Below are 15428 nucleotides of genomic sequence, written 5' to 3' on the forward strand. Positions count from 1 at the left end.
ACAAAAAAAAAAAAAAAAAAAAAAAAAAGGATAAAGAAAAATGATAGTATATATTTATACACTTCAGTTATCAATTAAATATTTAAATTTTGACGTATTACATTTTGGCTATTAAATTAATTAGCATCATCGCTGAATTCCATGATGATATTTTATCAGGGGTGACTTCCAAGCATTTCAGAATTCCAAAAAAATAAAAAATAAAAAATCAACATTCATGGCCAACACATCTAATTTGATTGTGCCTCTGACCTAATCGGATTGGCAGCAAGTGAAAGTGACAGGCCACATATTTTGGAAGTAGCTTCAAAAAAAGGAAGAAAAAATAAAAAGTGATATCCTTACATAGGCTCAATGCAGCCCCTTCATATAAAACTACTATTACTTGATTTAGACCTAATTTTTAGAATCGGCTCTATCTTGAGAATCTGAGGAGAAAATTAGAGAAATGACTTACAATAGTGTAATCACCATGCACCTAAAAGCCACGTAGAATAACAACAGTAGGAAAATGGACTAAAAGCCAGCTACAAGTGTGATCAAGGTCAAATTTCGATCATGATTAGAAGCTACAAGAGTGCATGTTGCACGAGAAGTTATTGGCTCTTGTGCATGACAGAATCCTTAGAGACGGTTAAAAGCAATTAGAACACCTAATTGCTTCCTAAATAGTTATAACTTGTGTGGTATAGGAAAGCACTTTGGAATGGGGAGAGGTTGAAACACAAGATTAGGGCAAAGATATAAATGCTTAACCCGACAGAATGAAGAAATGGCAGAGGATTAAGAATTATCTTCCTGTACAAGACAGGAAATCATGGGTGGAACTTGTGGGCATTCACAAAGGTTGTCATTACTCATGACTCCCATACATACCTAATATGTAGAACCCCACTATATTGAACACAAAGGAGAAGGTTGAATGAAAATGGTTTGACAAGGTCCAAATTACATAGAAAATTCCTCATCCAAGAGATTGCTAGATGCTAAATTACAAAGAAGGGTTTTCTTTCAAGTGGAAAGAGAACTTCACCTACAACCTTTAGGAACATATGCAAAACAAATACTTGAAAATATTAAGTAGTTCCACAAGAATGCAAAGAGGAGGAGATGAATCAGGCACAAATGTGATACTACGATGCATCTGCTTATAAGGGAGGGGCTAAGGTTTCTTGCAATTCTATAATGGGAATTGCATCGCTTCACAACGTGAAGCTGAAAGGATCAGTTCAATGGAAAACTACAGTAGAGATGATATATTGCTGGGCCACATATAATTTCATCACTCGAAGTCTAATGTCGCTGAAAAACCAAGGGAGAAAAAATAATTAGGTGAATCATTAATTTGGTCACATACTTAATTGTTCCAGAATCTAGAGGAATAGGTGAGTATGGACGTTGATTGGATCAAGAAAAAGCAGTGAGACGTCTAGCTCACAGTATTAGTATATTTCTTTAGAATTACAAGAACATTATGTTTATACACGACTTACAGGAATAGTATGTGAGTAAGTCTAAAAGTGTATTTAACTTTATGGATCTTAGCGTTATCAAGCCTTCTAAATGATGCTCCTTGTTTAAATAAACGATTGGTTGTTTTTTTACCTTTCTTATTGTTATGTAGGAATTGGTGCCTTATCCTTCCTTTCCTTACTGAATATTTGGGTTACAAATGAAATAATTCTTATCCATTCAAAGCTTCTCTAATCACTCATTCAATCGGTCTTAAGACCTGCCGTCTTTGTCTTTCTTATTGTTTCGAATTTAATACATCATTCTCAAAGTACGAGCAGCGTGATCACTTCTGGTCCAAGTCCCCATAGGAAACGATGACATCAGTTGTGAAGTTAATTGTAAGTAAGTACGCAAGTATTAGATTAACTACGCAACTTAATGCTAATGACAACGCATACCAATATACACGTCCAGTAGCTACAAATAATGGAAACAATAAAACAAAAAAAGAACTACTTAATGTTATACTAGGAAAAAATAACAAAAGAAACGTTACAGAATTAGTGCAGTAACCACGACGAGCAAGATGCAAATTCCAAATCGCAATTCAATTCGATCGCACAACAAGCACCAATTCAACAACTAAAACAACGAACTACCATCGCACAAACCCTAATTACATTTCAATTGGAAGTAATAAGCACAAACCGGAATCCAAAACGTAGTTAAAGAGCCTCGATTCCGAGTCAAAATCTTAATGCGAACGATTTAAATGAAAAACAAAACTGAAACCGATAAAGAAAGTAAACTGACCATATCTTCAGGCTGAACTTCGATTTCGAAGTGCGAGCCCTTGAGAGTCTTGACAAAAATCTTCATCTTCAGAAATCGATCGCGGCCTTCGCGAAGATGCAAGACCACAGCAGCAGGTCCGACGCCGGATTCGAGAGAATTATGCTAATACCCTAGAGAGAGCAAAGCCTTCGAACGACGGTAACCGAAAGCGCAAGTTAAAAAAGAAAGGCAGATCAGAATTCCGTGGTTTTATACAAGAGGGATTATAAGCCACAATCACGCGCTATACGGCGCGTACAGAGAACGCTCTTTGAAAATCTTAATCGACGATGAGAGAAGAGAGCGGGTGAGAGCGAGTGGGAGAGTTTGTGGTTATGCGTTGATGATAAAAGCTGGAAACGTTATAAGATTTTTGCATTTTGTATCCGACGTGGCCTTCCACTTTGAACTGTGCGTTTATGAAGTCCGCTATCACCGCTTGATTCGTTGGATTATGTTCATCTCACCTTCATTATTGGACCCGCCCGATTTATTAACCCATTTCTAAGAATTTTCTCTTAAATTAAGAAAAATAAAATAAGAAAATTGAGTTAAATGTTGACAAGATAAGCTCAAATAAATCATGTCTCAGTCAACACTTCTAGTATTTTATGTACCCGCTTGAGTTGAAAGTAGTTAGAGTATTTTTAAGGATTAGTTTAAATATTTTTTTGTTTAAAGATTTGTTTACTTTACCAGCTGTGGTCAGTTTATTTGTAAGGCTATAAAAGGAGTATTCACTCTTTCGGTTCATATTCTCATTTGATACATGGATCATCTTGATTTATGTATGAAAATTAGTATTGTTACACTTATATAAAGTTCTATCTAGCATTATTTTGTCATGTATTTGCCTAGAGGCAATTAGGAGGAACTTTGTGAGTGAAACGTTATAATGTGAAAGTGTGAAAGATAAATTTGTAAACACTTCGGTTATAGTAATTGGCTACCACTAGTGGACATAAGAGAATTTTTTATTTCTGAACCACGTAAATCTGTCTCATTGTTTAATTTCCATTCGTGGGTGTGTGAGTACAATCGATCTAGCTTCCTCTTATACTTCCCCTACAACAATTAGTATCATAGTATTTTGGTTATGGCATTTGGGTACGAGTTATAATGTTTAGGCTTTACCAATACTTTATGTTTGACCTGTTAGATGAACACGACTCTCCACAATGATACGACATTGTTCATTTTGAGCATAAGCTCTCGTGGCTATACTTTGAGCTTCCCAAGATGCCTCATCTGAATGGAGATAGTATTCGCTAAATTAGCAGACGTGAGACTCTCATCCAACATGACCAAGATGATATCAAGAAAGCTGAAATTCCATTTTGTGGATACAAAGTTGTATATGAAAGGTAACAAAACGTGGTTGAAACCAAGCAAGTGGATATCCATTTTTAAAAAAGGGAGCCATGCCTCATTAGGGTTTTTCTTTTAACTTCACTACCACTCATAAAAAAAAAAGCCCATAAATCAAAGGATATTGATGTTATTTGTGGTCCTTAGTCTTTTGATATTTGCTGAAGAAGAATCATCCCCTCCTGTTCTTTCCATCACAGCTTTGAGTGCTTCTTGAATAGAGCTCATATTGTGTTGCTGTTCGGGATCATGTTGTTGCTCTTCTTCAGCAGTGATAAACAACACATTTTTTACACGCCCACCAAGCGTTGTGATTTCAGCTTTGAGGGTTCTTAAACGCAAGGATTTGAGGGCTTTGATGAGGTCAGGGAGGAGATCAGAGCGGTCCTCGCAGCAAAGGGAAGCCTTTATTACAAATTTGGCTCCACTTATCATCATCTCCTCTGAGGCATCGTCCACTGTTACCTCGTCAACTTCTGTTGGGATTGGACTTGTTTCAGCTATCAATGATGTCTGCCGTTTTAGCTCTTTCACGTGTTGTATTACTTCGGCTAGCAGTGAAGCTTTGTCCGTCTGTGTGTATATACGTATAAAACTCAACCAAAACTACGTAAGTATTAACCCTAATTCTACCGTTTTGGTGTAACTTCTTTTATTCACGAGAAATAGAAAGCTTATCAATATCAAACCTCTGTTGTTAAAGACACCTATCATTTTTTTTAATGTAAAACTCAAAGTCCACCGCTAATAAATATTGTCCAATTCCGCCCGTTACGTATCACCATCTGTCTCACGGTTTTGAAACGTGTCTACTAGGGAGAGGTTTCCACACCATTATAAGAATGTTTCGTTCACCTCTCAAACCAATGTGGGATCCCACAATCCACCCCCTTGAGAGCCAGTGTCCTTTCTAGCACACTACCGGGTGTCTGACTCTGATCCCATTTGTAACAGCCCAAGTTTACGGCTAGTAGTTTTTGTTTGCTTCAGCTTGTTATATTATCGTTGTCAGTCTCATGGTTTTTAAACGAGTCTACTATGGAGAGGTTTCCACACTTTTATAAGAAATGTTTTGTTCCCTTCTCTAAACGATGTTGGATCTCACAATCCACCCTTCTTGAGGACCAGTGTCCTCGTTGCACACCGCGTGGTGTCTAACTTTGATATCATTTGTAAGAACCCAAGCCTACCGCTAGTAAACAGTGTCCACTTCAGCCTGTTATGTATCACCGTCAGTCTCACGGGTCTCATGGTTTTTAAACGAGTCTACTATGGAGAGGTTTCCACACTTTTATAAGAAATGTTTTGTTCCCTTCTCCAAACGATGTTGGATCTCACAATCCACCCCCCTTGAGAACCACTGTCCTCGTTGTCACATCACTTGGTGTCTAACTTTGATATCATTTGTAAGAGCTCAAGCCTACCGCTAGTAAACAGTGTCCACTTCAGCCCGTTACATATACCGTCAGTCTCACAGTTTTAAAATTTGTCTATTAGGGAGAAGTTTCCATACACTTATAAAGAAATGTTTCGTTCCCCTCTCTAACCAATGTGGAATCTCACATTAAAAGTTGATCACCTGTCCTATATTTGTTGAACTAACCCTCTTCAAGGAAAGAAAAAAAAAAAAAAAAAAAAAAAAAACATCAAGGAGAGGCAAAAAACTTGATATTTTAAAAGCCTAACTAAGCTTTGTATTGTATATGTTCAAAGATTGAAACTTGATCCAAAAGAACAATGCAAGAGAGTAGGAATATAAAAACAAAGAAACCAAAGGGTATGTGAAAATCAATATAATACGTGAAAGCATATATATGCGAAGTTAGATTAATGGGAATTGGGATTTGTATATAAAAATGCTTACTTTAGTGGTATTAGGGAGTAAGCTCCTGAGCTTAGCGAGATGGTTGTTGATTCTTTCTCTTCTCCTCCTCTCAGCTTCACTATGGCTTTTAGAAGCTGCAAGAGCTTTAGCATCCATAATTTCTTGCGCACTCATTTTGCCAAGCTCAGCTTGTAGCCCAAAGGGAGCCATGGAACCAGGATGAACCACGGGTCCAAGCGTGGTGGATATGATCTGACCTAGGTGGTCCGTGGAAGAGGAACCATCATAAGCAAACTGAAGACAATTAGGTGGCCTCCGGTTAAACAAACCACCATAGGATGATGATGATGAACATGGTAACGATGGTGGGGGAGGGATCATAAAAGGGTTAAGCGACGACCACGGCTGGAGAACCGGCGACACGAGTTCGGGTGGAAAAATTAACCCTCTTCCAGTTCCATGATGATGGTCTCCGTTGTTGTCGTGGTTGTTGTTGTTTTGTAGGTGTTGGTGGAGAAGAAGCTGTTGTTGAAACATATTCTCAATTGTTTGTGAACACTCCTGTTGTTGCTGATGATGTTCCTCTTCCTGATCTTCCCCACGCATATCAGAAGTATAAAAGGTTTGTATTCCTTTTGATCAAAATCTTAGCTTTGATTTTGGGTCTTTTTGGTTCCCTTTTGTATTCTCTTCTGATAATCCTTTTATTTTCTCTCAGTCATCTATATCTCTCTCTGCAAATCTCTCCCACCACCATTCCAATATATAGATCTCTCTCTCTCTCTGCTTTACTTTCTTCTTACGCCATTATTCTTTGTCCATTCTCTGTACCTTTTGTAGGATGGGAGATGAGATCTTTGATATTATAATTATTAAAAACAACTCACATTATTATATTCATACGACAAAAAGAATAAACCCCATTTAATTTATACTTTATAATATGCATTACTACCTATTATTTATATTCATCGGTCTTATAGTTTTAAAACGCATCTACAAAAGAGAAATTTATGCATCCTTAAATGGAATGTTTTGTTTCCCTCTCCCACTGATATTGGATCTCACAATCTACCTCTTTGGAACTCAACATTTACTGTTAATAGATATTATCTACTTTAACTCATTGTATATTGCCGTTATGTTTTGACGTATAAGTATAATCTAATTGATCTTTATGATGTGATTGAGAAAAACAATAGCACATTTTAAAAGAAAGCGAACATACAAAAACATTGCTTCTCAACCAAACAATGACAAAAAAAACACAAAAAGTTCATTCTAGTAAAAAGCTTGGCTTTGGCTAAAACATTTTTTTTTTCCTTTCCCTTTATTCGTTTTTATTTTTATTTTTAGTTTGTTTATCTATATTTATTTTTTTTTCTCTCTCTTTATCTATTTTTTTTAATCATAATTACAAATTGATATTATTACATTTAAAAGGAATATTATAAAATTAAAATATCAAATATATTCACGATGCATTATTAACCTCCATATATTTTTGGGTGGACAAGTCATATTGATTTGTGAAGCAGTCTAAATTTTTTATTTTTCGAAAATTAAATCCAGTCCAAAATAAAAAAGGAAATCTAACTCAACCCAACTTTTATAGTTTTGGTCAGATAGTTGGAATTGTTGGGATTATTGAATCACATGAACACTTCTTTAAAAACAAACAGAAAAAGAACAAAAAAAAAAAAAAAAATTATGTTTCCTTTTTGGGTTCCCCTATTGGCATGAGCCATGGTTTAGGCCCCCACCTTGTTGTTCCATGCTCTTAGCCATGTCCACGCCAACCCTTTCGGCTTCGTTGAGACCATGTAATCATTGTGTCTTGGAACACACTCCATATCTTTCTTTCTTTCCTTCTCATTCATTCATACAAACACAAAAGTTTATGAGGTTCACCCATCTTTGTGCATTAATCATGATGGGTTTATCTTCAAATGTTTATGGGTACACACCTTTGCATCAAAATTAATGACTTTTTGAGACCATCAAGTACCAACCTTTCTTCATTAAGGGCCATGGGAATACTCTCCTTTTCCTTTCAATTAACGCTAATGGAACATGTTCTTACCCAAAAATTCAAGCTACATTTTTCTAGAGAACATATGTAATTATGGGTCCAATTCAGTTTTCACCACATTCCCATGTTTCTCATCATTTAATATCATCTATCTTGTCTATTATAGGTTATGAATTATCTAAAATGTTAAATGATTTCTGTTAAGTGACCAACATGATGAAAGTCCAAACTTGATTCTTTCGAAAGTAGAACTACACAGAAATAAATAGACTCTAGTGTTTCTCCTTGCATTCAGTGTCATTATTAGTGACGACAAATGTGTGGAAGATTTGAGCGGTGATATCGATAATAATTGCTATGAAGGTTGCATCCGGCAAGAAGTTCGAACTCAACTAGAATACAAATAAGAATAGAAAAAATGCAATGTCGATGAATACAATGAACTAGTAATAGTAACCACGCTATTTTACATGGAATTTTCACAATGTTTTGACATAGAACTCGAGTAGCGCACTCCAAGTGTTGATAAGATAATTGTCACCTAAGCTGCTGCAAGGGGGAGGCAGTAGGGGGGAATAATAGATGTTTCCAGTCACTTTATTGAAACAATACACGGTTCTCCAAGCTTTTTATTTCTTCACAATTCCACCTATAAAGACCATTATTAGCCGAATGCTACTCACAACACATGAAACCTCTACTTACCTACCTGCATTCAATCTAATAATGGTTGAGGATTGTCGGGAAAAAATCACACATTGGTTAATTAAGAAGATGATCATAGATTTATAAGTAAAGAATACATCTCTGTCGATATGAGTCCATAACTTAGACCATTTCAATAAAATTCTCAAAAGTCAAACAAAGCGTGTACATGACATCAGAGTCATGCCCTTAACTTAGACATATCAATAGTATCCTCAAATGTCGAATAAAGAAGTTGTGATCCTCGAAAGTGTAGTAAAAAAGTGACTTAAGTGTTGAACAAATGATATATTTTGTTCAAGAGCTCTAGAGAAAGAAATCGAACCTCAATTAAGGGAAAGTTATTCGAAGGCTTCATAGATCTCAGGGGAGAGACTCTATACAGTGTATTTTGTTTGAAAGGAGGATGGTTAAAAATTGTTGGGAATGAGTCCCATATTGACTAATGAAGGGGACGATCACAGGTTATACTCAAAATGGATAATATCACGTCATTGTGGAGGTTCGTGATTTGTAACCACCCTTTGCTCCAAATCTCGATCTCCCTCTCTCCCCAAGCTCTTGCGGCAAAAACAAGACACAGAGAGAAAAAGAAAGGCAAAAGAAAGAAAAAGAATTGGGAGAAGAAAGGCGTGGAGGGTGTTGGCCGGCAAGTTCTGGTAAACAAACAGTCACGTTAGCAGAGCATGGCTTACAAAAAGCAAACCCAAAATCATTAAACCCCTATTCAACAACATTATTGTTCAGGTATATATAGAAACAAAAGAACTCAGTTTTTGTCTTAATTAACCATATTGTCGTATCCAATCAAAAGGGGTTACTGAGATTTGCCTGTTTTTGTGTTTGATTAATTACAACAAAGAAGATGTTTCATTTGTGCTCTCCACACTTGAAGAACATTGTTTCTCTTTGAGTTTGAAAGAGTGAAGAGCACGGGTGGTGTTGTTGCATGGTTATCTGTGGAAATTCTGTTTTACCTTATATGTATAATCAGCTTGCTCTCACTTTTTCAATCATGTCCTTTTGAAGATGTTCAAACTTCAGCACTTTTCTTTTCAACTCAAAAAGTATACATTATGAATTCGGTGGAAATGGAGACGTTTCTTCGATATGACCCTTGATCAAAGTGCACGAATAATTGAAGCAGAAAGAACAATTTGAAGGGAGAGTTTCTTTGAACGAAATAACATTAAGCATCATGCTTTTCGATTCTGACGAGTATTTATAAAACAGAAATCACGGGTAAATTTCCTAAACTTTCTACTAAGGATAAAAATGACTAGTAATACTATTAAGAACTAATAAAAATTATCCTAAAGCTATTTCATAAGTTACTAATTTCTTTTACTAAGTCAAGCGTATTGGCTCACAATGTTATCACAAAGAAAGATTGTGTATAACAAAAGTAAGTTACAATGGACTTTGTGATTGGGCGGCACTCACTTCCCAACAACAAGTGAGTTAAGCCTATTCGTTCTTGTGTCGCCTACAGCCAACCGACGTATGCTCGAGTCTCTAGCCCCGGTTCAAGAAGAAAGTTTTAGAAAACGGTGGTAGAGAGATTTCGAAAAAGAGTTTTGAAAGCAAGATTTGAGAGATTGGTAATGGTGTTATATGAGAATGTAAGCAAAAAGGCAACAATAACAACGGCTTACTGCATATAACTATCGGGTAGGAAGAAGTTGACAACTAGTCATATCCTCTATAGTTCATTTTTGGGCATTTTAGCCCTTGCAGGTGTAGACACGATTTTGGTGAACAGTCATACACCTCATACTGACCCAATATGGAATGGTAAACACCTATCTAGAATGAAAGCATGTAAAGGGGGTTTGGAACAGGCATGCAACCATAGACGACACGTCTTACGTGTAATAATACGTAATTAACATCATTGATTACCCTAATAATTAAGAACGATATTCTCATGGATATAGGACGATGAAGGTGAATTGAATTTGAATTGAACAGTTCATCGAATCCAAGATTTTACTAGAATCTTTCATGTGAAACCCTAGATAAATATATTTATAGAGGAGGGTGGTACACAAATGGATTGAAGAAATGTTGAGAGCACATGAAGTAACAGCGAAGTTAATGATTTAGGGTTGTGTTGTGTTGTGGTGTGTGTGTTTTTGGTTAAAAATTGATATGAAAGACAGATTCAAAGGGTTGATGATAGCTAGGGTTCGCCTCCACTAGCTATCCTCCAGAAGGCATGAGAGAATTATAGGGCCGCTTTGGTGGGTTATATGATGATATCAATCCCACCCTGTCATGACGTTGCTTCCTTTCAACCAATCTATACTTGTATCCCTTTTGCCTTTGCAGAAGTATAATTACACAAGCTACCAAGTGGCCTTTTTGGATATCATCACTGCTTTCTTTGAATTCCTTTGCGTTTCCTAACTTTCATTATTAATCTTCATAACTATGTATTGTCTCAAATTTTAACATACCTTTGACTTTTGTAAAGAGCTCGTACTAAAAGTTTGACCTAATTAGGTGACTGATTTCAAAGAAAAATGTTTGAGAGACAAAATGAATTTAAGGGACCCTTTTATGTTTCATGTTTTTTTTGATGTGAATGAATTCTTCATCGTATATCAGAAATATCGAAAGCCATATTAAAAGAAAACAATACATATAAGAGCAAAAACTCTACAAAAAGGAGAGACAGTAGCTTACAAGACTCCTTGAAATATTCAAATTATATTTTAATGTTACGAGATATTTCATATATATTTAGCCGATTTATATCCCACTTACATATCTCCATATAAACGATTTGAAGTGGGTCATATCAATAGTGTTATCCGAATAAGACCTTCAATCTTATCCATATACTATAGACCTTTAAGTTAAAATAATGTATTTATAGGTAATTACTTGACCTATAATTTTTCTAGTTCTAAGTATGTTATGATTAGATCTTGATCGACCTAAACTTAGAGTGGATGTCCACTTTTAACTTAGTATAATCATGTTGTGCAAATTTATCATTACCTAACCCTAATATTTTATGAGGTGCAGTGTAAAATGTTAACTTATAAATGATTAAATTACCAAAAAAAATTGAAAAAGCACCGAGAAATTATCCACTAAGACATACACTTTGGTCATAGCAAATAAAATGGTCAAGGTCAAAGTGAAAAAATGAAATGAGCAGACGACTTGTCGTAACATCATGTAACAAATTTGCAGACGACGTGTCAGCCCGAGCCTTCAGATGACGTCATGGTTGCTTCAAGTAAAGAAGTATCCGTAGGAATCAACCCCCGTTTCCTTTCCGAGCCAATGTCCGCACGACATGTCGCTCCTCCTCAAACAACAAAATATAATGACACGTCGAATCAACTCCGTCAAATCCTCGGTGGATTAACTACGTGTTGTCCTCTACCTGTGACGTGTCCCTCTAGTTTGTAGAACAACCGACAAGTGTATCAATATAAATTATCCAACAATATACATAATTTAATTTTTCACTGTTTTCCACCATCCCAAGTTTTGGGCCGCCATGAAGCCCATTTAAGTTTTGGGCCACCATGACTTTATTTAAAAAAGTTGAAGCCTTTCCTTGGAATTAAATAATTGAAAAGCAGTGTAAACGGTGGAAATATTACATTTAGTTACATTTTAAATTTGCATTTATTTTTTAATATTTTTCTTAATTTTATTTTAATTTACTTTGAATATTTCATTTGTATTGTGTTTAAGATGGTGTATAAGTTCATAATATCATTTTATAAAGTCGTTTTAAATAGATGATTTTGCATAAATAAATTATGTTATGGATATAGTAGTAACTTTAGGTTAGTAGAAAATTAGAGTCATTACAATCTAATTTAACGAGGATCGTTATATTTTTCAATGTATTGGGTTGAGATTCAAACTTCTAATATTTTCGTTGAGATATACGTATTAAAAAATCATTTCAAATGAGAGAAGAAATTGACAATTCCATTATATCACAGATAAACGGATGAAATATAACAAAAATATCAACAAGGAATATTCAACAATATCGACACTTTATCGATACATTTCGATTCACAATTTCATAAAATTGAAACATTAAAGATAAGATTTCACGTCAATTAGAGAGAAAAACAAATTAATGTTAACCACTTATACATTTTAAAACTGTCTTGTCTTATTTGGGAGGTTGGAGGATCTTCATGGTTTAAAATTGAAAGTGGAGCGGTCAAAGAATCTTGACGCGACATTCAGTCTCCTGCTCAGAAAAATAATATACTCTTCACGTTTTACATGGAGAGGTTAAAGTGGACTCAAATGTACGTAATTTTGGCAGTCTTCCATTCATCATTTGAATTCCCCTTTTCACCCCTCTATCGCTCTATTAGTTACGTCTTTATTGTGCGGTACTTTGTTCTAACTCAACGAACAGGTTAATTATGAGAAATTCAGACTTCACGAACAATATCGATGTATGCTTGAGCCTCGAATCACGTTTAAGAGAAATATTTTAGAAAACGTAAGCGAAGAAATACGTTGAAAATAATTTGAACGAAATGACAACTAATATTATAAGCTAAAAAGTGATTATGTAACTCAGGTAGAAAGAAATGACAACTAATCATATCTTCTGTACTACATTTTGAGGCATTCTAGCCTGGTGGGTGTAAGCATGATTTTGGTGAACGGTCATATACTTTCGTATTAACGTAACATGAAATAATAAAAACCTAACTAAGATGAAAGCATGTAAAACGGGTTTGGAATGACATTAGCCATAGACAATACGTCTTGGACAAGCATGATCGGGACATCCGACATGCGACCATAGACAACACGCCTTGAACAAGTATAACCGTGACACTTAGTTGGAAGTACCACGTGAGTAAGAACAAAAAAAAAAAAAAAAAATGCTGAGAAAATTAGGGTTTGTCTATGAGGATAGTCAAACAGTAACGTTGTCACGTTGTTGGAGCGTGTCATAGCTATCAAGTATCGATTTCGAATTTCAAATTCATATCGACTCGAATGTTTTATTTTAGAAGCTCCAATTTGTTTGTGTGTGTGCAGTGAGTCCTCCCAGTGTCACAGCCTTTTTCTCAAATCAATTGGATAAGTTGCTTTCAGTTCTATCCTGAAGCACGTGAGATGTCTCCATTTCTTCTGCCTTTTGATATCAAATATCTATCCCATTTAATATCATTCTCTCCTTACCCATCATCAACATTTCAATACCCACTTTATAAACATCACAATCCACATTTCTTATGCAAATTTATTACACATTCTTCGTCAACCTGTTCATCATGTTCTTCATCATTTTGGGTATATTCTAATTTGAATATCCAGATTTAGAATATGCTAGCTTCTTCAATTGACAATTCCATCCAAATCCATGATGAAAGATTCCAACAAACCATAGATTGCTATAATTTCAACCCTTTTCTTGATGATCAAGACTTCATTTTTGGTCACATTTTGTACCCTGAAATTGGGCTTGGAAGTGCCAACAACACTAATAATGATACCACAACCGCCCACAAAGCTTCATCCCAAGACAACCCCATTTCTAGGAAGAGATCAAGTGGGGCGAAGGACAGGCATAGCAAGATCTGCACCTCAAAAGGGCCAAGAGATAGAAGAATGAGGCTTTCACTTGAAATTGCTAGACGTTTCTTTGATCTTCAAGACATGCTTGGGTTTGATAAAGCAAGCAAGACAGTGGAATGGCTGTTTACCAAATCAAGAAGTGCAATTAAGGAGCTCAAGGAGAAATTCTTATTAAAAGTCCATTCTTCTGGGTCTACTCTCGTAAGAAATGTTTCGTTGTATCGTGATCAGGAAGTACCTAGAGGGAAAAAGAGAAGGAAATTAAGGATCGTTGATAAAGAATCGAGATTCAAAGCACGAGCTAGAGCGAGAGAGAGAACAAGAGCGAAGTTGATTCGAGGTCGTTTCGAGATATCAAAATCAAATTTTGAAGTAAACCCAGTTGGGGTTTGTAAGATGGAGGATGTTATTGAAGAAAGTAGCACCAAAAGCAAGAGTGTTGCTAATTTCCCACAAAATTTGGGGTCCAAAGCCAAAAACTCAGCTTCTTTGATTAGTAATCATTGTTATGATAAAAGGGTTTCAAAGGAATCATGCTCTGGGGAGATTCATCTTCTTCCTGGTTCTGGTTCTTCCATGGATATGGGCACCCTGTCCTTGGACACCATGAGAGCATCGCCTGCAGGTAATTTCCAAAATTAGGGTTTTGTTCCGATCCCAACTCAAACATTTTTTTTAAAAGAGTGTAGAAACTTTTCTCAATCAAAAGTATTTTAAAGCTTTGAGAGAAAGCCCGAAAGAGAAAATCTAAGAGGACAATATCTGCTAACAGGCTTGGGTTACAAGCTAAATTGTTTAAAATTCAAAATAACCCCATTCTTTCTAATTTTTCTCAAGATAAACCCTAATTGAGCATTATAAGATCAAGTTTACTATTTTATATCATATTTAATTTTGACTGAACTGTAAACCATAGAATTTCTATGTACTTTTGTTGAATATAAGTTATGGTCTTAATTACTTTATTTTTAAGCAAAGATCCTTAAATTCCTCGAGTGGAAATGTAATTTGCAGGTTTGAAATTGTCGGAGCTGGATGAAGTTGATGGTGTACTGATCTTCTATGGAGAATGAAGCAAGAATTGAAATCAAGCGAAGGAGAAGAGCTTGAAGATTTGAAATTTCAGACAGAAATTTAAGGTATTGTTTAATGTTGGAAATTAAATGTTTTTTTTTTTCCCATTTCTGTTCATATTCATCGATCAGCTGTGTCTTCTCAAGCCATTTTATGTTGTTTCTATGTACTACTTGAATTAATAAGTCATTTTCTTGTTTACTTAAGTTATCTTTGTCGTTTCGAACATGACTATCTTTGTTAAGACTCGTTTGATAATAATTTAATAGTTAACGTTAGAGTTTTTTACATGTCCTATCTACTTAACTAGGGCTCGAGATAGACGTTATTTAAGATACCTCTAGTGTTCTGGGAATAGTAATTGTGGAAGAAATTAAATGGCTAATAAATCAAATTGAAGTTCTAATATAGTTTCTATTTTTTGGAACTAATAATTTGGTACATATGATGAGCTAGCCAAATTTGTAGACCACGGTAGGAAGAATTTCTTTCAGAGATATGAGAGCCTGGTTTGGTTTTTTTTTTTTTTTTTTTTTTTTTTTTTTTTTT

General features: G+C 35.4%; 3 protein-coding genes across 3 annotated transcripts in view; 1 reads left to right on the plus strand and 2 right to left on the minus strand.

Annotated features, from left to right (window-relative positions):
* LOC111479749 (ubiquitin receptor RAD23d-like) overlaps positions 1-2482 on the minus strand; it is an 8396-nt gene extending 5914 nt beyond the window's left edge. The window contains exon 1 of the mRNA XM_023124631.1: positions 2269-2482. Within this exon, the coding sequence (XP_022980399.1) occupies positions 2269-2334 (66 nt within the window). The 5' untranslated portion in view covers positions 2335-2482. The remainder of the gene's footprint in view (positions 1-2268) is intronic.
* A 1045-nt stretch (positions 2483-3527) lies between these two features.
* Positions 3528-6234, minus strand: LOC111481602 (transcription factor bHLH30-like). The gene is made up of 2 exons (XM_023127168.1): positions 5522-6234; positions 3528-4230 (listed from the first exon to the last, which is right to left on the minus strand). Exons 1-2 carry the CDS (start codon positions 6086-6088, stop codon positions 3772-3774), a joined length of 1026 nt encoding a protein of 341 aa, XP_022982936.1. The 5' UTR covers positions 6089-6234; the 3' UTR covers positions 3528-3771.
* Positions 6235-13499: 7265 nt separating this feature from the next.
* Positions 13500-15064, plus strand: LOC111482452 (transcription factor CYCLOIDEA-like). Its single transcript, XM_023128278.1, has 2 exons — positions 13500-14430; positions 14820-15064. The coding sequence occupies exons 1-2, from the start codon at positions 13554-13556 to the stop codon at positions 14876-14878; spliced, it is 936 nt and encodes a 311-aa protein (XP_022984046.1). The 5' UTR covers positions 13500-13553; the 3' UTR covers positions 14879-15064.
* The last annotated feature ends 364 nt before the right edge of the window (positions 15065-15428 follow it).

This window comes from Cucurbita maxima, unplaced genomic scaffold (assembly GCF_002738345.1).
Source record: "Cucurbita maxima cultivar Rimu unplaced genomic scaffold, Cmax_1.0 Cma_Scf00001, whole genome shotgun sequence".
Classification (NCBI taxonomy): Eukaryota; Viridiplantae; Streptophyta; class Magnoliopsida; order Cucurbitales; family Cucurbitaceae; genus Cucurbita; species Cucurbita maxima.